General features: G+C 38.2%; 1 protein-coding gene across 1 annotated transcript in view; it reads right to left on the bottom strand.

Moving 5' to 3' along the window:
• LRP1B (LDL receptor related protein 1B) overlaps positions 1–24017 on the bottom strand; it is an 875307-nt gene that overhangs the window by 124728 nt on the left and 726562 nt on the right. The window contains exons 62-65 of the mRNA XM_030580310.1: positions 21828–21944; positions 21596–21715; positions 16741–16860; positions 5721–5837 (exon numbers count right to left, since the gene is read on the bottom strand). Coding sequence (XP_030436170.1) covers positions 5721–5837; positions 16741–16860; positions 21596–21715; positions 21828–21944 — 474 coding nt within the window. The remainder of the gene's footprint in view (positions 1–5720; positions 5838–16740; positions 16861–21595; positions 21716–21827; positions 21945–24017) is intronic.

Genomic DNA, 24017 nt, shown 5'->3' with positions numbered 1-24017 from the left:
CCCGATGACACCCTTTTAGATACCTGAAAACTGCTATCATGTCCCCTCTCAGTCTTCTCTTTTCCAAACTAAACAAACCCAATTCCTTCAGCCTTCTTCATAGGTCATGTTCTCAAGACCTTTAATCATTCTCGTTGCTCTTCTCTGGACCCTCTCCAGTTTCTCACATCTTTCTTGAAATGCGGTGCCCAGAACTGGACACAATACTCCAGTTGAGGCCTAACCAGCGCAGAGTAAAGCGGAAGAATGACTTCTCATGTCTTGTTTACAACACACCTGTTCATGCATCCCAGAATCACATTTGCTTTTTTTGCAACTGTATCACACTGTTGACTCATATTAAGCTTGTGGTCCACTATGACCCCTAGATCTCTTTCTGCCATACTCCTTCCTAGACAGTCTCCTCCCATTCTGTATGTGTGAAACTGATTGTTCCTTCCTAAGTGGAGCACTTTGCCTTTATCTTTATTGAACTTCATCCGGTTTACTCAGACGTTTCTCCAATTTGTCCAGATCATTTTGAATTTTGACCCTGTCCTCCAAAGCAGTTGCAATCCCTCCCAGTTTGGTATCATCCGCAAACTTAATAAGCGTACTTTCTATGCCAACATCTAAATCGTTGATGAAGATATTGAACAGAGCTGCCCCAAAACAGACCCCTGCGGAACCCCACTTGTTATACCTTTCCAGCAGGATTGGGAGCCATTAATAACTACTCTGAGTACGGTTATCCAGCCAGTTATGCACCCACCTTATAGTAGCCCCATCTAAATTGTACTTCCTAGTTTATCTATAAGAATATCATGCGAGACTGTATCAAATGCCTTACTAAAGTCTAGGTATATCACATCCACCGCTTCTCCCTTATCCACAAGGCTCGTTATCCTATCAAAGAATGCTATCAGATTAGTTTGACATGATTTGTTCTTTACAAATCCATGCTGGCTATTCCCTATCACCTTACCACCTTCCAAGTGTTTGCAGATGATTTCTTTAATTATCTGCTCCATTATCTTCCCTGGCACAGAAGTTAAACTAACTGGTCTGTAGTTTCCTGAGTTGTTTTTATTTCTCTTTTTATAGATGGGCACTATATTTGCCCCCTTCCAGTCTTCTGGAATATCCCCCGTCTCCCATGATTTCCCAAAGATAATAGTTTAAGGCTCAGATACCTCCTCTATTAACTCCTTGAGTATTCTAGGATGCATTTCATCAGGCCCTGGTGACTTGCAGGCATCTAACTTTTCTAAGTGATTTTTTACTTGCTCTTTTTTTATTTTATCTTCTAAACCTACCCTCTTCCTGTAAGCATTCACTATATTAGACATTCCTTCAGACTTCTCAGTGAAGACCGAAACAAAGAAGTCATTAAGCATCTCTGCCATTTCCAAGTCTCCTGTTACTGTTTCCCCCTCCTCACTGAGTAGTGGGCCTACCCTGTCCTTGTTCTTCCTCTTGCTTCTAATATATTGATAAAAAGTCTTCTTGTTTCCCTTTATTCCCATAGCTAGTTTGAGCTCATTTTGTGCCTTTGCCTTTCTAATCTTGCCTCTGCATTCCTGTGTTATTTGCCTTTATTCGTCCTTTGTAATCTGACCTAGTTTCCATTTTTTATATGACGCCTTTTTATTTTGTAGGTCACGCAAGATCTCGTGGTTAAGCCAAGGTGGTCTTTTGCCACATTTTCTATCTTTCCTAACCATCGGAATAGCTTGCTTTTGGGCCCTTAATAGCGTCCCTTTGAAAAACTGCCAACTCTCCTCAGTTGTTTTTCCCCTGTCTTGATTCCCATGGGACCTTACCTATCAGCTCTCTGAGCTTACCAAAATCCGCCTTCCTGAAATCCATTGTCTGTATTTTGCTGTACTCCCTTCTACCCTTCCTTAGAATTGCAAACTCTATTATTTCATGATCACTTTCACCCAAGCTTCCTTCTACTTTCAAATTCTCAACGAGTTCTTCCCTATTTGTTAAAATCAAGTCTAGAACAGCTTCCCCCTAGTAGCTTTTTCAACTTTCTGAAATAAAAAGTTGTCTGCAGTGCAGTCCAGGAACTTATTGGATAGTCTGTGCCTCGCGGTGTTATTTTCCCAACATATATCTGGATAGTTGAAGTCCCCCATCACCACCAATCTTGGGCTTTGGATGATTTTGTTAGTTGTTTGAAAAAAGCCTCATCCGCCTCTTCCATCTGATTATTATTTTCACTACATAGGTATTTCATGTTACATTGATAGTAAATAATTCCATGAAAACCTGTTACACATTTGTTACATTTTTCCAACCAATGCTGTATATCACTGCTAATAAAATCCTTTCCCATAAAACCCTGTGTGTCTGAAGATGTTATATAAAGGAAGATGTAAATACCTGAGCTGAATTTCTAGAAGGCAATTAGTGCATTTAGTACCTTTGAGAAATAACTCTTTTTCTGATATAACTGCCTGACAAACTCTTTCTAAATTCATGTATGTTGTGAACAATTTATCTTCATATGAAGTGTAATATATTTTGTCAAATGCTTTTGTACTTCTATTTTCATATATTTTTGTTGTTTCATTACAATTCGTTCTAGTAATGGTGAGATAGCATACAAAGATTTTTATAAATCTATTTCAAACACAGCAGGGCTAGTTTATACATTTTCCTGAGATGATATGATTTTGTAGGTTAATACTTCAGTACCAATCTCCTGTTTTTTACTGAGATGCAAAATATATTTGAGGAACCAAAGGAAAAGCTTTTACAAATATTGAGAAACAGCCAGAGGAGCATATAAGAGCAAAATTCACCATTATGCAGACATCTGCACAAGGCCTATGTCTCTCAGCTCAGGATAACTACACCTGTATTCCCCCTTCATGATCCAGCCAGGGCACCCACTCTTAGGCTTCTAGCTTCCCAGTCATCACCTCTCTTGGGAAGAAATGCACATCTCTCTCCTTCCTAATGGGTATTTCCAGGCTGTACAGCTCTCTCTACCTACACTGGGAATTCCTCAATGAAATCAGTCTGTCTAAGCAGGCCTGCTTTATTTTTCACCTCAGGGATGGTAAATAGTGTAATTGCTACAGTTAAATTACCACACAGCTTCTTTCTAAGCAAGCATATTTATTCTTGAGGTAAAAGCATTACAGAGAAAAAACAAAAGAACCCACATGTATGCTAATAAGCTTACCAGAGATCACACCAACCAGGGCTCTGGTCAGTGAACAGTCCTTCAACACCAACTAAGGGGTTGTGCTGTGGTTACAAGTTCATAACTACCTTGGTTCAGAACAAGCACACTCATGAATCTGAGAGCCACTCCTTTATCCAGTTTGGGTCTCTGAAGAGACTGTGAATAGGTAATCAGCCAGATAATGGATTTCTCTTCAACGAACAGCTTCAAAAGGATGGATCTGGTTGTGAGTAATTTGCATTCCCTGCCTCCCAGATATTTACTAGGAATCCCACACAACTTTGTTTGTTTCAAAGAGTCCTTTGAAGAATATATCATCTCCCAGGGTTTATATTAGCCATATCTCCTCCTCAAAGAAGTTGCATAAAATTGCACAACACAGTAATACAAAAACATTTGCATTCTTAATACAATGAACTCCTAAGGCACCTAAACTTCATTCAGTAAGGTTTAACTTAATTCATTAACATTTTGCAAGATATTGCAGGAAATTACCATTTCCATCACACTGTGTACTAAGTCTTGCTTTTAGGTTTTAAGTGGGAGTTACTCGATACATAGGCTGTGTGTATGTGTGTCCTTTATGCAGGATAAATTTAACCTATAGTCACTAGTATACTACAGATGTCTTTATCTGGGAGTCCAAAGAGCAGCTGAGGACTGAAAGGGAGGTTTAATTAGATCATAAATAAATACCAGTTCATGCATAGCAAATTGAAAGTATATATCATGGTACATTTTTTCTGCAAAGCTTATTAATGACTTAAGATGCTGTATTATTTACTTCTCAAACTTTTAACCCTCACACTGTGTGCATAAAGATAATTTTAGTTTTAGAATATATACTTCTACATTCAAGTTTCTACAGATCCATAGTTTAGATGAACAGCATTTGTAGCTATTAAAGTGAAGCATCCTTCTTTTCTTACATATGTGACAGTCAGCCCACAGACACTAATGGGAGTTTTATACAAATAAGAAGCAGAGAAAAACTACTTGTGTGTGGCCTAGCTCCTCACTTTTAGCTAAACCATGCCTCCTTTTCAGTATCTTGAAACAAATACAAGAGACAAGTGGAACTGGATCTATGATATTTAGAACATAAAAGAATAAGGCCATCTCACATACTATTTGGTTCAGAGGACTGTGTTAGTTCCAAATCGAAAGAAATCACATTATTTTGAGAGATGAAATATGGAGAAACTGACTGAAACTTTAAAACACTAAATGGCCTTTAATGATTAATAGAAGCCATGGGACACTTTCTCCTTTAGACAACACTTTCATCTGATACCTAAATCTATTGTATTTAAACACAGTACTGTACACAAAAGTTTCACATGTGGGAAGTGCCTAAAATTATGCACATAAATCTATACTTGGGATTATAAATTACATGGCCTGATTTTCAGAAGTGCTGAGTACCCATGCCTCCAAATATCTGAATGTGGATTTGGGTGCCTAACTTTAGTCATCTACTTTTGAAAATTCTGACCAAAATGTTTTACTTCACAGGACTGACTACAAATAACACATTCAGATCTCTGAAGAGAAGACAGGAGGTCTTCCACACTGACTGGCAAAAAGCCAAGCATGTAGCCTTTTCTTGGATGTTATAAGAAAGAAAGGAAAAAGGATAAGAACCCACCTATTAAACTGTGGAGGTAGCAGTACAAAGCAATGTATGGGATTCTGTCTCTAAAACGCCTAACAATGATATTGGTGGCCAGATGTTGCCCCTTTGACTCACGATTACATTCAGGGCTCAAACATGAAAGGAACTCACCCTTTTCTGTGAAGATGTCACACATTATTCAGCTAAAGCTGGTGTTACATGTCTTTATTGGGAGTAGAAGCTAGCTCATACATTTCAAAATATATGCAAGAAGCCCTCATCTTCACTCCATATCACAGTGAGGAACAAGGTGAATTAGTCCCATTAGCTTTAATAGATACTATTTTTGAATAATGTGACTGTCAATGTGAATAAAGACTTCAGAAGTGAACCTGATTAGTTTTAAAATATGGAAGTTCCCCTACTGAATATACAAAGTGTAACAGGCTGACAGTGTTTGCCAGAAAAACCTCCCATTGTTTACAGGCATCTATGCTCTTGGGAAAGTGTTATGAGGATTTGCTGACTCAGTGATGCTTCTGACTCATGGATATATCTGAATACAAGAAATATGGGAGTTACCCTCACACAGAGAAGTCAGATTAGCCGATCATCAGTTTTTAACTTGCTCTTCACTTACCCTCTAACGTTATTGTCATGTCAAGGGTTCCACTGCATATTCATATTTTGCAGAATAGTGCATGATACTCTCTTAATTGGCTACAGATCTTTATGGAAATAATTCAAATATGAGACTTTCAGAGTCATTGTTTTGGATTCAGGTCAACTGATTCTGAATGTGCCAGACTAAATGTGACTACAAATGACGATGCAAAGAGTAGGATAGATAAAATCAAATGGACAGTTTATCAGTATAAAAAAAGTTTCCTCCTGTTTATTGAATAGGCTGCAAGATTTACTTACTGCAGTTTTCTTCATCTGAATTATCACCACAATCATTTTGGCTGTCACATCTCCAGTGATCTGGAATACAGTTGTTGTTTTTGCACTGGAATTCATGAGGCCCACAAGTCTTTTTATCTGCAATGAAGATGCTACCATTTGCATCAATGTATACCATAAAGGCAGAACTTAAAAGACTGCTACTAAAAGGGATGGGATAATAATATTCCAAGATATATGTCAAATTAAGGAACCCTAACATTTTAAGTGATACTTACCTACCAAAGACAAAGGACTATTTTACAAGGCATCCCCACTGTGACTCTATTCTATTGAATTCTATTCCATATATGTTCTTATATGACACTCATCAGTAGTGCATTAGCAACATGACTACGCATCTGTCACATGCTTCTCAAGATTCTATTGACCGATGACCAAAGCAACACTAATTATCATAAAATAAATAAAAATTGTGAGCTGTGTTTTTGTAGCCATACCAGTCCCAGGATATTAGAGACACGAAGTGGGCAAATATCTTTTATTGGACCAACTTCTGTTGGTGAAAGAGCTCAAAAGCTTCTCTCTCTCACCAAATGGGTCCAATAAAAGATATTAACTCACCCACATTGTCTAATAAAAAAGAATTGTCAGCTTTCAGTTTGGATTTGATACAGGAAAACAAAGACATTTTTAATTGATAAGTGGCTGTTCTGAAGCTTTTTTGAACTGAAGTAATGTGAGAAGTTGTATTATCCATAACATTTCAAATGAAAACCAAACAAACATGAGGTATAAATGCCACAATATTCCACTGTTGCTAATGGTAGAAATTGTGAAACTGCACCAAATTCAGAAGTGATGTGTATATTAGTGTAAAAGGTCTAACTTAGATTCTCTTAGAGCTACTTATACCCATTATATTGATGGGTCACCGACTGTAAATTGGTACAAATTCCACAGAGAAGTAGGATATGTAAGAAAGTATTTATGAATATGTTGAACAGCAGTGGTCCAAGTTCAGATTCCTGGGGGACATCATTATTTACCTCTCTCCATTCTCACCACTTATTCCTACCCGTTGTTTCCTATCTTTTAACTGAAGTGCCTGGCAATGCTTTCAGGATCATCTAACAATCCTTAATTTAATTTAAAACAAGCCTTTTGCTATCTTAATCACCCTGGCTCTGCTTATAAAACAAAACAACTCCCTGCCCCAAAGGAGAAGTGGGGAGCAGCACAGAACTCATCACTAGGGCTTCATGTTTCTCACGGAGGTCATGGAACTCATGGATTCTGTGACTTCCTGAGACCTCCGGGACTTCTTCAGGCCAGTGCACAGGCTGCTCTGGGGGAAGCCACATCAGCCTCTGCTGGAGAGACTCTGCAGGCAGTCGCTCAGGTGGCCCCGCAATCAGCTGCACCAGGCCCTCCTCCCTGCAGGTGGTGACATGGGTCCCCCAGAGCTCTCCCCTCCCAGCTGCTCGTGCTACAGGTTTTCCCTCCCACCCCCCCGGCAGTGCCCCCTCCTAAGATTCAATCAGAGATATTTATGGTATAAGTCATGGACAGGTCAAGGCCCATGATTTTTTGTTTCTTGCCCGTGACCTGTCCATGACTTTTACTAAAATATCCATAATTAAATCATAGACTTACTCATCACATATTACACTCACGCTGTATTGCAGTTAAGAACTCTGTCTAGGGCTATGGTGCTTGCTGTGAACAGACCGCAGGTATGAAACTCAGGGGGAGGGGAGGCTAGAGCCCTTCCCCAAATGGCACCCGACTAAACTATAGGCATATTTATGCAACAGAGTACAAAATGCTATATTGACCAATGGGTGTGTTTACACTTATAATGCTACAATTAATTGGAGCTATGCCCACACATCTAGTGAAAAACGTAGCATTTTCCCATACTTTGATTTAATCACTCACTGCATCAGAAAGAGGATGCCTGCAGTATATAAAACAAACTGAAATTAGTTTTATTCAGTCAGTATGTAGGATTTTGAAAAAAGCATTTACACTCACAACATATGATTATGGATAAATCCTTTTGTGGATGCATGAGCAGTTCTGAACAGCAGCAGGACTCTTCCAATGGGATGCAGCTATTTTTGTGTTTCGTTTGCACTTGGATTTTTTTTTCTGTTGTACTTTATTCTTTTAGGCTCAAGGGAGAGGGGGAAATGATAGAGAGTGAAAAAAATTACCAGTGGCATATTTCTTTGCATAAAAGTACATCTATAAGAAGTTTGCTTTATAAAAGCCACAATGACATTTTTAAAATTACATGTCAGGGCAACGGAATTTCAAGGGGAATTTCTTGAATTCCCATTAGGGCTGTTTTCCAGAACGTTAGTTTAGATCCTGTGATGCCAACAATGTCCCTTGAAGCGTTTAAATTAAGTGGTGATGAAGAAGAGGGACTAATAAAAATAGCTTGAGTCAGGCATACTCCTCTGCCTGTGAAGTAGATAGGGCCATTACATGAATTGCAGAGATTGCATTTGATGTCGTACCCCAAACAGCTGCTTGCCGTGCTTGTGCTTCAAGTCTGGCTTTGTGCAACCTAGGAACTGGAATTAGATATCAACATAGGCAACCAGATTTGTATAATTTTTGGTGGTGCCAGAATGGGTCCAAGCAGAGCCATCCTGTCCATAGGACAGACTGGGTGAACCGGACCTGACCCTGTGCTTCAGGGGGACACAGGGTCCAGGGCGGACTGGGAGGTTAGAGGGGGGCCTGGTGCTGGCAGCAGCGAGTGACCTGGCCCCAGCCTGTCCCTGCTCTGTCCCCTCTGCCTCCATTCTGCCCCTCCTCCCAGGCCTCCACCCTGCCTCATTTCAGCTTCCGCTCCCTCTCCCAAGCAATGCTGGGAGCCAGCAGGGTGGAGCGGGGGGCTGGGGCCAGGCTGCTCACTACTGCCAACGCCAGGCCCCCGGTAACCCTCCAGGCCACCCTGGACACTGTGTACCCCTGAAGCACGGGGCCCCCAAAGCACAGTAAGCCCAAACATTGGTGAAGCCAGGCCCACGTTCCTAAATATTGGTGGAGCATGGGCACCACGGGCCCCTATGGATATCAAAATAATTTTGAATGTGATTTAGCGTGAGTATATATCCTGGTCTCTAGTAGTCTTTACCTTTAAAGATCTTCCCCATCTTGACAGGCCCCACTTTGCTGATCCAGTAGCGTATTGCTGCAGTGCTACTCTGCCTCTGCTCCAACATTCCCAGCCATTTCTACCCTCTAGTTAGCTTCCCCATCAAACATTTCACCATTTTTCCTACACTGCTTCTTGCGTAGGAAAACTCATCAATAAAATACATATATCCGTTACTTTTCCTTTTCAAACCTCTCTTTAAGACTCCCTTTGCCATGCTCTGTACAAAATCCTTCATGATGATCATGATGAATTATGACTATATAATATTTTATACACACACAGGCTCTGACTTCTCAAATTAAACAACAACAAAACACAAAACAGTGGGAACCACTGATCCTCTCATTAATTTCTTTCTTTCTTTCTATTTAAACAACAACGAGACAACCATACAAAAAGCTTTAGGTACCCCTAAGAATATTACAATTAAAATAATGACCATCCAACAGCAAATATATATAATTAATTCATCAGGACACTAAATCGAGCAGCAAAGCAGGTCCTTTAAGTTCCTCAACCCCAGAAACAAACCTTCTGCTTTCACAAAAGACCATGAATAATAAACAGCTTCTAGAGAGTACACGGTACGTTCCCACTCTCGACTATTTGTCTGTGTCTTTTAGATCAGTGGTTCTCAGCCAGGGGTATGCATACCCCTAGGGGTACCCAGAGGTCTTCCAAGGGCTACTTCAATGCATCTAGATATTTGCCTAGTTTTACAACAGATTACATAAAAAGCATTAGTGAAGTCAGTACAAACTAAAATTAAATACGGACACTGACTTGTTTATACTACTCTATATACTGTACGCTGAAATGTAAGTACAATATTTATATTATAATTGATTTATTTTATAATTACATGGTAAAAATGAGAAAGTAAGCAATTTTCAGTAATGGAGTGCTGTGTCACTATTGCATTTTATGTCTGATTTTGTAAGCAAGTAGTTTTTAAATGAGGTGAAACTTGGGGTACACAAAATAAAACAGACTCCTGAAAGGGTAAACTTATCTGGAAAGGTTGATAGCCATTATTTTACATTGTAATCTCTCCGTGGCAGGAATCATCTCTATCTGTGTTTGTAGGATGCTCAACAGAATGAGGCTTCAATCCCAGATGGGACTTCTGGGCACTATCATAACGTATATAGTTAATACTAAAACATTAACATTACTGATACTAATAAAAGCTGAGTAACTAAGATCCCAATTCAGCCAAGCATTTCAGCAAATGCTTAATATTACACACATTCTTAAGTGGTTGGCTGAATTGAGGCCTAAATCGCTATTGATACTTAGGGCCAGATTTTTAAAGATATTTCTCCATAATGGAGTTAACTCACCAGACAATGTGTCTACACATGGTTGGGTTTGGTGTTGCAGCAACTCTGCCTCAGCTTCCCCACCAGACAGCTGCTTGGCTCTGTAACAGTCAGCTTCTCACAACTCCTGTCAGGTTGTTCATAATCTCACCCTTTCTGAGGTAATAAAGAGTCCCACTGACAAAAAGTCCTTTGACCCTGTATCGGGTTGTCAATTCCAGCCCTGGCCCGGACTCTATAGTCCTTGCCCTCCTCTTCCTCAAGGATGCTTTCCTATTATCCTTTCTGGGGGAGATAGGGGAACTCAGGCCTGTACTTTCTCTGGGTTCCAGCCCAAGGTCACTGTGTTTAAATAGCTAAACCTCTCCTTACAAGCCTTGTCTATCTGCAGGTGCCTTTCCCAGTACTACGTCTTCCAGTCCTCTCTCTTGGGAAGTCTGACTGCTCATATGGTTTCCTGGCGGTCTGCTGCTAAGGAGCTTCTTCTTGGCAGTTCCACGTCTCACTAGCAGCTTTCTAGAACCCATTCACCCCAGTGTCCTCTCCTTTCAAGGCCAGTTCCAAGGTATTAGCTACCTACTGCAGCTCTTCTCTCTTCAGTCCTTACCTATTCTTCTTCTTCTTCCTCCTGGGTTTTGTGGTGCAGCAGACTCAGTTCCTGAATGTATGATTGCCATTCACTGGACTTCATAAATAGGTTGTGACTTAAAGTCTGTCACCTCTCCCAGTATTTTTAAAGAACTGCAGGATAGCTTTTTTAACTGGACCTCATTTTCCTTGTATTCTGGCAAGTTTCCATTAAGTATTTTCCTAACTCTTTCTATGTATCCAGCACTTTTTTTCTGATCAGTTTGCACTCCACAGCTAAGAACACAAGGATCGGGGAGGTCAACCCCCTGTGGAGTGCAAAGTGGCTAAGAAAAAAGTGCTGGAGATACAGTAAGAGCTAGAAAAATATCTGGTGGAAACCTGCTAGTGGAATGCAAAAACAAAGAACAAGTAGGGAAGTTCCTTAAGACAAAGGGCTAGGAAAACTAAAAATAGTTGTCAGCCTAAATTCCTTTAAAAACCCACTACCTACTTTGCAAAAATAATTTCTTGCCCTTTGCCATTTTAGTGGTTTCAACATTTTACTCTTCTAAATCAATTGTAAAACCTTCAAATCACAAAATTTAAGGGGAATAATCCATTCCAAAAATATTCAATGCTTTAATATTTAACATTCCTCTGAGTGAAATCCATATTTACATATTCTTTAACTCAGTGATTCTCAGGTCTCAGAGGTTCAGGAGCCAAATCTGTGATCAACATTACCCAAAAGAACCACATTAGGGTGAATTAATTGTTCATTTACTATATATTCTACTGACCAAGTATTTATCAACTGCAACTGATTCATAACATAGTAAAAGCACTATGGTTCATAATTAAATCAGTGTTTTAAGATCATGTGCTGCAAAGAGCTGCAGGAGATGCATTAAAGAGCTACTTGCAGATCACGAGCCTCGGTCTGAGTATCTCTGCATTAACTTATTATTATTGGAAATACTTTTACTTTAAGTAGATCCTACTGAAATATTTTTCTTCTAAAATTAATATTTTGTCTGTAAGAATATTAATAAATTGTACTCTGAACAAAGTTTCAGGATTTCTTTTCTTTCTTTTTTTCTTATTGTAAAGAGACTTCTCATGTTTATGAAACCTGACATATTCAGAGAGAAATTGATGATATTATCAATTCAGAAGCCAGTCCTTTGGCAGTAATTCCAGAGTCGTTCTACATTTGATTATATATTCTTTGATTTATCTGAAGAAATAAGAATGATGTCAATTTGCCAAAAAGAAAATTTTGTATTTATTTGTTGTCTTTTCATTAATGGCAAATGAAAAATATATCAGACAATCAGTGGGCTTCTTTAAAAAACACCTTATTTTGGACAACTTAATCACGTTTCACCAGAAATACGCAACTAAGTATCACATATAGTCCCAACCTAAAAAAAATTGCCTTAATGTTTTCAACTCAGAATGTCCATTGATTTTCTGAAAATATGTTCATAGCTACTGCAGAAACAATCAAACTGTTCCATCACTGAGTACATACTAAAAACTACAGAGTTGCAGCAATGATCCAAAGAATGAAAATGCTAGATAAACAATTTTGCATTGTCAACAAGCAGTAAATTCCAGCTCTGATGTCAAAAAGGAATGAAAGAATCTCTGAGATTCCAGGCTAGTATTTGCTTTGCTTTCAATATAAACATTGCTACTCTTCATATTATCACAAGGATCATAAACTTGTCTACCACCATAGTAGATCATCATTCTTGTCTAATCTTTTCAAGCCAGTGGTTTCCAGCGCATTCACTGCTGGGAGAGCTCTTGATGCTAGTGCCAAGAAGTTAACTGGATCTTTAGAAAATAGCTATTCAGATCAGCTTTCCTCCCATGGTCAAGAATCAGATTTAAAAAAATCCTGAAATGCCCGTATGGTCACAAAGAAGAACGATGCAAAGTGCTAATTATTTCTGTTCCCATAGCTAATATTTTATGTAAATCTAATTATGACCACATAATATGAAAATTGATACTCCATTCTTGTACTATGAACATTTATTGGCAAATAAGAGAGAGAGATTCTAAAGGCTTCATTTCAAAATCTGATGAGGTTGGGGGCTTCAAAACCAGTGTGTAGTATGCTGCTGTTCTCATCCCTGTGCTGTGTCCCTTGATATTTTCTATGGATGCTCCACCTCATCCAGCAAGTTGGAACTCAGAATTACTAACTTCAAACACTGAGTGTTGAAGTGCTTTGGAGACCTATCACTTAGAGAAGTCCTCTAAGGGTGGGGTTTTGTAGTTATGACATAGATAACTTTGGTGGTGAAGCTACCTTAACTGAACTTGCCAGGGGGAAGCTAGATTTCTGCCAGTGTATCTAGCATCTACGCTGAGCCTCACTGCTCAGCCATCTTGGCTGACACAGACTGTTGTTTTGAGGATTTACCAGTTGAGGAACTCTAGGACAACCTCATACTGGATTCAAAGGAGTCTCCATGAGGTGCCTCAACTCTTGGGATGTCATCTGCAAGCAAATCTGATATCCTTGTGACAAGTAACTGACTCTAAGGTAGTGTAAGTTCATGTATTACAGTTATTGTTCTGCCTCAAATACATGGTTTGAAGATGCTGAATAGTCTTCATCACTCCACAGTCAAGAACCAGGGTATTTGATCTGTCTCACACTACGGGGTCGAGACCCAGTGGACAGTATCTTTAGAGATAGTATAGGTCCTTGGGATGGGAAAAACATAGTGCACAACAGGACTGTGGGATCCCCTTTCTATGGATTTTCTCTTCATGGCACTCCCAAATCTCTCTCTCCAGGTGTGGGGAAAAACACAAAAATTTTGCTAATTAACAAACATAACAAATTCTTCTGTCTCCTTTTCTGAGAGGATGCCATATGGTTCAAAGTCATTAAAGCCACCAGATTTCTATTGCTTTAATGAAATCTCATTTTCCATGCCGCAACTGTTAATTATTATATTGTACTTCCATAATAAAATAGCTGATTCAATATTATTTTAGCAATTTTCACAAGCCACTTATAGTATTGTATGCTTTGTACTATTGCAAATAAACTAATATGGATTATAAGAGAATGTTTAGGTTTATATACAGTTTGGTATGTTACTTCTATTATTTGAGAGACAAGGCGGATAAGGTAATATCTTTTATTGGACCAACATCTTCTTTTTGAGAGAGGCAAACTTTTGAGCTTATGCTGATCTTTTCTTCTTCCTTTCCCAGACATGAAGAGCCAAGAGTAAGCCTGAAAGATTGTCTCTCTCACCAACAGAGATGGGTCCAATAAAAAATATTGCCTCACGCAGCTTGTCTCTCTGATATCCTAGGACCAACACGGCTACAACAACACTGCATATTTCTTTTGTTTAACACATTAATACAGAACCATATATACAAAATCACAATTAACAAACTCCCTAGCTTCAATATCCTTGATTACTACTAATGTGCTATTTTTGCAGCAAGTCACTTATTTATATAATTTTCCATTCTGACTACATGAGGATTATATGGAGATAAATTAAAAAATAAAGGATTAATAAATTACTTCAGAGTTCATACCCTCCACTACACTTGTTAGGATAATACATGGAGGTTGTATTGTCTGTAGCTACTTATATCACTCTGTGGCAGATTTATGGTAGAAAGAACCCGAGAGTCCACTGAAGGGCTCTTAACTTGAGAAGGCTGAGATGTAACTTTTATTTCTGCTGTTGTTTAGATGTCTCCCTCCCCCCAGGCACACACACACACAGACACACACCTGAAATTGGAGATTTTCTGTGGTTATCAGTGAGGGCATGGGAGGACTGAAAGACTCCTTTCTTCATACTGTTGGAATGGAAAGCTGGGAATGGGCGACAGGGGATGGATCATTTGATGATTACCTGTTCTGTTCATTCCCTCTGGGGCACATGGCATTGGCCACTGTCAGAAGACAGAATACTGGGCTAGAGGGTCCTTTGGTCTGACCCAGTATGGCTGTTCTTGTGAGATCATCAAATTACAGACAGAATTCCCTTTTTTGAATGCCCAGTGTCCTGCCAATTATCTGTGCTGGACCTGAAATTTCCAGTACTTAATGTTGCAAATGCCTTATTCACAAAGATCCAAGGAAGTCATACCTGTTTAGGCCATAAGCCCCAATAACCATAGAATGAAAGAACAGTTTTTGTTTAGATTTATAGGGGATCTTATCTTTAAGAATCAGTCATAAATTGCTTTGCCTGGTGTTGATTCTATTATGGCTCCTAAGATGGAATCCTATGAATGGTGAAACTTTAACTAGCAGTACCTGCTGAAGTGCTCATGGGCCCCTCCCAGCCCTTTCCTCAGTGTGAGCACTCCCTAGCTAGTTCAAGTTCTTCCATCTAAACTATGCTCAGTTGGAGCATCCCCTGAGTTTGAATATGTGTAGGCCACTCAAGAAGAACAAAGTATTTTATGTCAGTTTGCAAAGAGACATGTCTTAAAGAGACAATATGGGTCCAGTGCAGTGAACCCTTAACATTTTGCATCCTGTGATCTCATGTTAGAACAGAAATGGTTTAAGGTATTCACCCCATAACTATCCATACGGAAAGAGAGGGCAGTTACAACCCCTGAAAGCTGTTCATGATCTTCTAGTTGAGGCCCACAATCTCATGAATCGAGCGAGGACTGGAAACCAGGAATATCTGAATTCTACTTGCAGCCATAAGAATCAGCTGTCCAGCCTTGTTTAAATTACTTAGCTTCTGTTTCTCTCAATTTCTTGATCTGTAAAATTGGGACACTACAGTACTCTATATCTATTTTCCTTATAAGTGACCTGGGAGTGTTAGCTAGTTAATGAAGTCATAAAATGTTACTACTATTGCAGGTGAATTAAAAACCTTTAAAAATAAAGATATTTGAAATCCAAAGCATTAAATTTATGACAGATTTCAAGTTTACAAATAAATACATTTAAAACAAAATACATGAAAAAAAATCATTTCCTCTTTCACTTACTTATCCAAAAATGAGAATCCTACTTGCACTTACTTATCAAAATCCATGTTGCCTGTTTGTCCTGCAGTGTATGATGACATTACTAGTATGGAAAGTAGGCAGTAACTCTAAGACCCTATACTATTTTATTGTTTTTTTAAATAATTTTTAACTATTACTGGAAAAACATGAACTTGGGCCTTTGCAGTTAAAAAGTCTTTCAAGTCACCCTTTCCGGTACAAATAGCAAAAAATGCTAAAAATTTTACTTTTTGTGCAAATGGGAGCAATAAACAACAACACAACGAAATATTCCCAAAGAAATAAATACGCTTTTTTTTCTATTTTACTATTGGATTCATAAAGTTCACTACAAAATTCTGCTTCAGGTTGCTTAACACTTGATGTATACTCTGTGAAGTCTTTGTGAGGCCTGTTCTTAGACTGGATGTTCCTCAGTTCTCCTATGATAGCCTGATACAAAAATCTGTTATTTTACACAATGTAATCTAGTTAAACTACTCAGATGTTTATAGCAGTTATTAATTTGTTTTTTTTAATTAACCAGCATTTAGTTGAATACAATAGGCAAAAAATATGTAGAAGAAATTATAGGCACGGGGTAATTCTGCGATAAGAACTAAAAAGAGAAGCCACTAATGTTTCAGGTGAGTCATTTGTTTTATAACTGCTGTCCATAACGCAGATGCTTCAAGACAGATTTCATAGGTAAAATAAAGCTATTCTATCAGATGAGTACTTTGAAATAATGACACAGGATATTTTAATATCATTGCAACTTTCCGTTACAATTTATGGTAATAAAATAAAAATAAATTTTAAAAATGGGAAAAGTCTTCATGAGCAAGAAAGTTATAAAGATACTGGTGTTAGAAAATATAAGATTTTAAAAGCAATGTCACTACTTTTAAATAAAAAGTTTCTGACTGCCACTCCTTCGTGTGACTGTTAGACTCACCACAGTTTGCTTCATCTGATCCATCAGCACAGGTCCGGGTCCTCATCACATACCCACAGTTTAGAAATACAGTGTTTTGTAGTTTTACACTGGAAAGGTCTGGAGAACAGCTGTTTTCCGCTTTAAAGAAAGGGAGATGAGATTTTTAAAGCTAAAATTTCTGCCAAGACTCAAAACGTTTTTTTGTTAAATAAATAACCCCAAATGTTAAAACAGGTTCTCCATGAGTTCTATTGTGTTTTTCAGTAATATCTCCAGGAAAATAGCAATCTGCTTTAATGCATTCTCTTACTATTTAATCCATTTGATTATTGTTAACATTGTCTAAATGAATTTAGAGAGAGAACAATATTTATGGTGGCATTCCAATGATTACAAACAAGAACATTTTCAACATGTTACATTTGATAGACCAAATGTTAACGATATACTAGTTAAAAGGCTCATCACTCTCTTCTAGAGTCTTTCAGGTCTTGTCTACACTACAGAGTTTTGTCGACAAAAGTTATGTTGACACTCAAAAAGCACTATAATAAAAATCAGTATTGCATGTTCACACTTGCTCCCTCTGTCAGCAGTGTGTGTCCACAGTTGGGGTACTATCATCAACAGTGGGGCACTGTGGGTACCTATAAAGAGACTTTGAGAGGAAGAGGAAGTGAAAGATGGACATCTGATGACTGAAACAAAGGGGAAGGAGCAAGCTTCACCATCCTGGTTGCCATCCTTACCATATCCTGGAACCAAGATCTCCACTGTAACATCATTGGACTTTTGTCATCCTGATCCCAAGACATGTCCTGACCGGACCAAAGAAGTGGCCCAGATGACATCTCCATCTTCACTGGTTCCAGCTATATCCCAGCCACTACATGGGATGTGAGATTTTGTCTTGTCCCCTTCCTCTCCCTTGTGCATTCTTTTCAATCCTCCATCTTATTTCTTCTCTTTCTAAACTCTCTCCTTTTTCCTTCAGTCTAATAAGAATATGACTAAGCTGGCCAAGACTTCATGTTTTGCAACACTGTTGTAAGCCTGTGACTAGAAAGAGACAGCTATATGCAATATCATAGTACAATTTTGCCAGGTCTCGGAGTAGTGATAAGACTGTCTACTGTGGCTGAGTTTTGCAGCAGCAAGGTTACAGGTTAAAACCAGCAAAGAGTCCTGTGGCACCTTATAGACTAACAGATATGTCTACAAAGTGCCACAGGACTCACTGCTGCTTTTACAGACCCAGACTAACACGGCTACCTCTCTCATACTCGAGGTTAAAACCAGTAACAGTTGCATTTTCTGCTGTTCTTTCCCCTTTTGTGCATGTTTGTAGTGTTTTGCCTTCTAGAAAATGGGATCAGACTTTAACAGCACCAGCTGCAGCCCAATCGAACTAACTTCTCTTTTTCTCTAAAAGACAGTTATCGTCTTAATACTAACTAAGAAACTGTCAAAAGAAGACTCTCTGCAGCTAATGGGAAAGGGAACAAGGGATGATGTTTCAATATAAGCCTTATTAAATACTTTACATTTCAAATGCTTTAATGGCTTTTCCCTTTTTCCCCATTTAATAAAATGTAATATTTTTCAGTATGTGTTTGCCATGGTACTAAGCAGATTGAGTTTTGCATAGAAAACCCAACCAATGTTTAAAACTGTTTAAAAGTTGGACAGTTTCAGGGTCATGCTACTAGCTTTGATTTTTGGGCCCCTTTTATTAAATCTGAATATACAGGGAGTCTCTGACTTACGATGCCCGACATCGCTTACTGCACTTTTCAACGGACTGCTCGTTTCGCCTTTATGACGCTTGATTTGCATAAAGTTTGCTTGAAATCACTTGCTGGTTGCATTATACAGTACAGGTATGGAGCTGGAAGGGGTTGCTTTTGATTGGCTTTGAGGCAGCAGGGTAGCTTGGTGCCAGGTAAGGTTGTTTTTGATTGGCTGAGCCTAGGGCCAGGAGCCAATCAGAAAGCTTGAACAGTGACTGGCTAAGACTCAGCATTTGTGCCATTCTCCCTGGCTTTCTGAGCCTGTGTTGCCGACATTCTGAGTGGCATGTGAGTTTATATGTTTATCCAAAGACTCTTTACAATATACAGTGTACAGTAAATACACTGAAATTGCAACATTAGTCATCTATAATTCAGATAGTACAAAAATCTGGGTTATTGTGGTGAAAATAGTGTATCAAGCCTTGGTTCAGGAACCAATCTCCCCTTCACACCATTGATTCCTATGGGAAAAGCTGTTTCAACTTACAACATTTTGACTTACAGCGCAATTCTGAGGAATTGTATCATAAGTCCGAGGACTCCCTGTATACAACAGTGTCTAGTGCTATCAAAAACCTTCTGCTCCGTCTTCATTGTTTTGAAGAAAAGTAGTAAATTGAAGAACCAGACTGAAAACTACTTCACAATGTCAAAATAATAGCCCAGGTAATAGAAGATTTTGCTGTAAAGAACTGCTGCTAATTTTCCCTATTTCCTGAAAGCTGCTTTGCATGGGTGTCTTTAGTTTCCAGGATTTCCACCTTAGCAACTAAACCTGGTTCTTAGTGCACTCATGGGTTTTCCTTTTAAATCCTTAAAAAAAGTGCTAGAAAAGTTCCTCACATAAGAGATGGCATGTGATTATTTTCTGCTCAGTCAGGAGTATGAAAAAATTAATGCCCCTTTCCTGTAGGCATCATATCCCTAGTTATTCACCAATCAAAAAGTAATTTTCTTCTCTCACTTCCTTCCTAATGTATTTATCTCACTAGCTCAGGAGACGTCCTTTCATAATTCTTATTTGGAAAGTTTAAAAAAAAAAGAAAGAAAAAAGGCTGGCCATGATAATGGATTTATTTGGCAATATTATGGCCTATGGCAAATCAGTAGAACGGAAAATGACCTTGAATGTGTGTATGCTAACAAATGTTAGTCAAAACATGTAGCTTTATATGGATTTCTCATCAGCTGTAGAGTTCTCATAGCCAGGTTCTAAGCCACCTGCCCTTTGGCCCACAGCACAGTGAGCACATCATGAACAGAAAGGGGTGGGAGGAGTTATGTCTGGATTGCTTTGCAAGCTGCTTAGTCTCTTGGAGTCAGTTACCGTATGGCACAATCTAAGCACATTCTAAATTGTGCTAATCTGCACTGGAACTGGGATGATAATCATGGAGTTGTAACCAGCTCACTGGTGGTCCCCTCCCACTTGACTGTCCCTCTCACTACAATGTCCCAGGCATAAATTCAGCACAGCGAAGAATCTGATCTCATATTTCAGAAAACAAACGTTCTTGGCAGTGTTACAAATAAATCCTAGATTATTAAAACTAAACAAAGATTTATCATCTAATTTGCTTTTCATTATTTATACTATTGTTGACTTTTTGCATTTAGCTCAGCCTGGGCAATGAAAAGTCTTGGGTTTATTTATATTTAGTTTCTAGTCATTTTCAGTTTTAGGTTTTCATGATTTAGCACGATGTTGCAGTGTTTGAGATGGAAAATCATGAAGTCATGCCTATGTAGTAAGAGTACTTGTAATAATAATACCTTGCTCTTATATAGAACTTTTCATCAGTGGATCTCAAAGCATTTCATTACAAAGGCAGGCAGTATCATAATCCCCATTTTACATATCAGTACAATGAGGCACAGTGAACTGAAGTAACTTGCCTAAGATACCCCAGCAACCACTGGCAGAGACAGAAATAGAAGCCAGGTGTTCTGAGTCCTAGTCCAGTGTTCTAGTCACTAGGTCACACTGCCTAGTGCAGTATGTCATACCAGTACTGTAAAAGTAATTGTGACAAAGAATCTGGGCCACTATCCAAAAACATGGCAAAAAAGAAAAAGAACTGCTTATAGACTTCATCTTACAAGAGGCTTGACTGAAAATAAAAAACTGAAAAGCAGTAACTGAGCTTCCATAGGCTTCTGAAAGGTGACTATTAATCATCAACATTCAAGGGTCTTTGTATCCACAATGGCCCTTTTCTAAAGAATGCATGGAGTCTCCAAGCCATTGTGTATGTGAAGCTGGAGAAAACCAATTTACAAATGGGGTAGCTGCCCTGGATCAGTGGGGGCTTGAAGAGCAGACTGAGTGAGTGACGGACCCATCTCTCTCTCTAGATGGCAGTATGGTGCTGATAGGCAGACCAGAAACATCAGAGAGAGGAGATTATATTTACAAGATGCAAACTTTTCAATGTTCCCCCTCTGTAACTAAGCTGAAAATATCTTATCTAGTTTATCTTATTAGAAATGTAAATGTAGATATTTTAGCTGAAATGAATTACTTTAATTCAATTTTCTCTGTTTTGATTTTTTTTTTATTAAGAGTAATGTCATATGGGTAAATTTACACAGACCTTCCATAAAAGAGAACTCTGTAACCTCCAAGGAGAGGTGCTGTAGGATAAAGAGTTCAAGAACCTATACTGTTTCTCAGTCAAGGTGCTGGAATAAAGATATCCCCTTCTCCCAGTAAATTGTGTTGCCATCAGGCCATGGCAGAGAGTCACATGAGGAATGCTAAAAGACCAAGGAGAAGACAAGAGATGATGGTGGGAGTGGTCATAGTAAGATATACAGATTGACCCAAATAAGAGACCCATATAATTTTCTAAAAATCAATTCTCTTTTTTTTTCCTCATTGTCCTGGTTACAAAAAATTGAAGTCAGTGACAGAAATATTTGATTTCTGTACACAGAATATCTCAGGTACTGTATGTCAAATAATCCAAAAGATTAACTGTTTTTCATTGGGCATACAGTAATTTTACATATATCTTTTAAACTCTATGTTTAAAACTATCCATCACTGTGCAACACAAAACTCTTTAAACATAACTTACGACAGTCTCTTTCATCTTCTTCATCACCACAGTCATCTTGTCCATTGCACCTTAGATTTATTGGAATACATTTCTGATTCTTTGTACACTTGAACTGACCTGACAGGCAGACATGTGTGTCTGGAAGATAGATGGAAAAAAAAGTTTTCCAGATGAGTTTCTCATGAGAATTTAAATCTTAGCTAAAGATCTTAGTCAATTTTTGAGTTCTGTGCTACATATAATCACCTACCACAGTTGAGTTCATCAGAATTGTCACCACAATCATTTTCTCCATCACAGATAAAGGCTGGCAGAGCACAAAGTCCAGTTCCACACTGAAAACGTCCTGGTTGACATTTAAATTCAGCTGAAAAAAACCCCAAAAAATAAATCTTGCACAGATGCATACATGGTTTATAGAACTTACAAACAAAGCTTTTCTGCTATTCAAAATCTATATTGAATTACCTTAAACTATGTATGAACCCCAATGTGAAAGTGTACATGTCAGACAGAAGTTTCATGGATTTTTCCTTTCTGAATAAACAGATCAAATACTGGAATGATCCGAGCCCCATTGAAGTTAGTGAAAAGACTCCCATTGATTTCAATGGCATTTGGATTGGCCCACAATGAGAAAATGTCATGAAATCATTTGGATGTTTTTATATCTATTTCTTTATATTAAAAATATCTTTAACCTATAACATAACAGAGGTTAAAAAAATCTCATTAAGTACAGAAAAATTACCAGCACTATCACAGGGATGGTAATATGCCAATTATATTATTATTCTTCAATGGACTAATTGAATATATTTAAAAGTTACTAAATTAGGATATATGGACTCAATCAGAATATTCTGTAGTTACTAAACCATAACTGAACACATATTTTTCAATTATAAGATCGTAGCACTAATGCTGAGGAGGGTCTCATTTGCATGACTGCACATGAGTTATTTCTCAGTAATGATACAGCATGCAAAACCCAGTGCTCTGATTGGCTGAAGAGGACAATTAAAAGAGGAGAGTATATAATTATTGCATGTGCATTTCTTAATAACCAGTAGTAATTATGAGATCTTGCAACCATGTCTATTACTATTTATTTGTAAGCATCAGTGTGCTAAGAGATGTACAAAACAGAAGAGAATACACTCTGTGGATTTTTTAATCTGAATAGAAAATACTAGGACCCACTGGGACACCAAGAGGATGCTGCTATCTTAAATGGATGTTTATTATTTTTATTTGCGTTGGTTAGCATTTATGTGCCTTAGGGAAGAAGTCAGCTTTCAATGGGGATTTGAATAAAGAAAGGATGGAGACCAAGAGCAATGATTTGGGACGGGATTCCAGAAGGTAGAAGGGAAGATGATATGGAAACAAGATTGAAGAAGAAAGTCAACTGGTGAGAGACAACTTTGTAAGAGTTCCAGGCTGAGATAAGAAACAGCAGAGAAGCAGATGTGGAAGTCCCTGTGCAAACCTTTGAAAGGAAAAGTTTGATTTTCATGTGGAAAGTGACAGGAACTTCCTACTGAGGAGGCTACAACAGTCCTTAGTGCCTCTGTCAGTTGTTTTCTTCTATATAAAAGTTAGAAAGTACTGAAGTGTACAAAATATGTATCCCTAACTCTGCTTCCTAAACAGAATAGGATACAAAAGTTATCAGGGCCTGAGGATTCCCCTATTCTGAGGAATCCTCAGAGAGTTGGTTAAATTATAAAGGGGATTCTCCTGGGACACCAAAATCTGTCTGAAACTATAGATGTGTATGCAATTGATAAACCATCTGTGCTGACAAGTTGCCAAATGGCTATGACAAAACATCTCACTAAAAGGATTAACATCTGTCCTCTCCAGACCATGAGAGGATCTGTAGTTATTACTATTGAAGGAATGATTATATAAATCTGAGATTCTTTGAGTTCTGGGTTTGACCAAAGCCCAAGAAATGGTACATAAATATATAATCTGGTGAAGGAAAATATAGCCAACTAGAGAAATTCTAGGTATAACCCAAGATAGATTTGTAACAAATCCTACTGTGAATTTATCACAGAATAATTTCCTTATCTGCAAGTACATTCTCAACTCTTGGCCCAGAACAGAAATGAGCTAAGACTTATACAACAATAATCAATGGTACAATCCCAGCTAAAGTAGGTAAAATATGCCTATTCTAACATTTTGATATAGAAACAAAATGCAAATTTTAACCAAGTTTTTTTAAAGAGATAGCATGTTTAAAATGCTAAATGTGCCACACGGCTTTTAAATTTAGGAAGACTGCCTAGAAGCTGTGCATTTCAAGAAGTAGTTTACACATTTAAAGATAGTATCAGAAATTTAGAGGAACATAAACAGCACTACATTAATGCACACTAGGGAACTTTTAGTGTGCACCGGCAGGGTTCACATAGGCTAGCTAATG

The sequence above is a fragment of the Gopherus evgoodei genome, chromosome 11, assembly GCF_007399415.2.
Source record: "Gopherus evgoodei ecotype Sinaloan lineage chromosome 11, rGopEvg1_v1.p, whole genome shotgun sequence".
Taxonomy (NCBI): Eukaryota; Metazoa; Chordata; order Testudines; family Testudinidae; genus Gopherus; species Gopherus evgoodei.
The sequence above is the reverse complement of the archived record's forward strand: the minus strand, read 5'-3'. Positions and strand labels throughout refer to the sequence as shown.